General features: G+C 39.2%; 1 gene segment (V, D, J or C); it reads left to right on the top strand.

Moving 5' to 3' along the window:
* Nucleotides 1–427: 427 nt before the first annotated feature.
* On the top strand, nt 428–913 carry LOC106899251. The segment is given in 2 exon segments: nt 428–476; nt 571–913. Coding segments are annotated over 2 exon segments (392 nt in total).
* The last annotated feature ends 1,144 nt before the right edge of the window (nt 914–2,057 follow it).

Genomic DNA, 2,057 nt, shown 5'->3' with positions numbered 1-2,057 from the left:
TAATTAAGGTCTCAGCATATGTATTGTACTTTTTTCAGAAAAAAAAAGATTCCAGTTGTCACTAATGAAAAAAGCACACATTACTTGGTTATAGCAAACATTTTCTGGTTTGTTCTGGAAACAAAATATCAACACGTAAAATTAAACACACAAGGGCAAATTGAAACACAATGGTCATATATGAGACAATACTTTGTCTGACAGAATAAAAAAAACTTCCCCTTCAGCAGGTTTGAAACTTCCTCTGTGTTTTCAACAGCTACACTTCAAACAAAGAGTTTGCTTGACATTTCCAGCAGGAAGGAGCTTGGTTTTCAGCATCGATTTGGCTGTTACAGAGATCTCTGCTATTGGTCTAAGAGAAACCCGTGAAATGGACCTATATAAGTCCCTTGTAGGGACATGCTCACTGACTGCTGAGGCAGAAATGAGGATGTGGACAGCTTGGTGCATGGCCATGTACTTCTTGGGAGCAAGTAAGGAATCAGTAGAGCCACGATACCTGCTCTGCTGCTGGGGGAATGGAGCTCCCTAGTTTTACTCTGGTTTTCTCTGGTTTTGTCTTTACAGGAGCTGAAATCACCCAGACCTTAAGTCTTGTGCTGAAAGAAGATGAGAAAGCTACTCTGACGTGCAGCCAAAATAATGATCACGGTTCATGTACTGGTATCTGCAGCAGCCAGGGAAGGGGTTGCAAATGATCTATTATTCCTATGGTACAAATCTGCAACAAGGGGATGACATTCCCACTGGATACAAAGCTAACCGGATAAACCGGGAAAACTTCAATCTGGATATTTTGTCTGTGAAGATGAACCATTCGGGTGTCTATTTCTGTGCCAGCAGTTTGGACACAACACTTCAAAGTCACTTGCTTTCTTTACAGAAACTTCTTTCCAGCACCCTCCCTTAAAAGGGAGCCTCTCTCAGCCCAGCAAAAGCACATATAGTCTAATAGCCTATTCACAACTCAGATACTGCTGAGAAGGTGGAACAAGAGAGTCAGAACAGGTCTTAACCGTGCAGTTTAATTACTGAATTTCTCTTTCCTGATCAGCCGTTCCTTCTCTATCTCATCAAAACAATCAATAAAGATTGTAAACAAAATGCAGACATAAAATAAAGGAAGTTTAAACTTCAATCTACACAGCCACAAATTAATGTCCCCTAAGCCATTTTCCTACCTAACACGGAACAGTCACTTGAACTATACATATGTCTAGATCTGAGATACTGTAGTGATACTGACTTGTATGTGCACTGTCATTCCTCTTCAAATATTATGAAGCAGTGAAAGGCACAATGTTTTTCACTGTGCTTGGAAAGGTTACCCTAATCACAAGGAATCTGTAGAACTAAGACTGTCAACAGTAATGAGAATTAGTCTGACAAAAGGTGATATAAAAGAACTAATATTGCAGAGGTTGCATTAAAATGACAAAAGAGCAGCCATTACCATCGTCTGCAAGTGCATAGACACAGTCCTGAAAAGTTACATGTTTATGGAGGATATAATGAAAAAAGGGAGATAGTACAAAGTAGTATGCAACTTAGAATGATTTCACATTCATGAAAAATAACATGTGGATTTTCATTTATTCAGAAGTTGTTCTGACTATCCAGTTTACCCTGGCTACATAGTGAAGCACATGATATATGTGTCACTTCTATCTCTTTATGCCTCATACTTATACCTCTCTCACAGCTTAATCAGCAGCACCACAGTCTATAGTAATCTGGTTTATTCCTTCTCTCTGTGAATGAGTTCTGAGAGTTTTTTCCCACCTGGGAACTTTGTGATGTTCCTCATTCAAAGTCTTGTAGTTCTGTCTTCATCTAAGCCCTAAGATAACACTGCTCCAGAAAGCAACCGTATCTTGAAGACAAAAATGTAAAGGGATGAACAAGCTGGATGTGAATGTAATTTTATTTATTATGTAATCTCTCCCTCATGGAATATTTCAGGCTTGGCATGAAGAGCCTTGTGTCTCATACAAAAAGAACTACCAGCGTCTCCCAGATAGTGTTATTGATGCAAAAGGATTAGCACGAGGTAC

Source organism: Calidris pugnax, unplaced genomic scaffold (genome assembly GCF_001431845.1).
Source record: "Calidris pugnax isolate Ruff unplaced genomic scaffold, ASM143184v1 scaffold648, whole genome shotgun sequence".
In the NCBI taxonomy this organism is placed as follows: Eukaryota; Metazoa; Chordata; class Aves; order Charadriiformes; family Scolopacidae; genus Calidris; species Calidris pugnax.
This window is presented reverse-complemented; position numbering and strand designations above follow the sequence as displayed.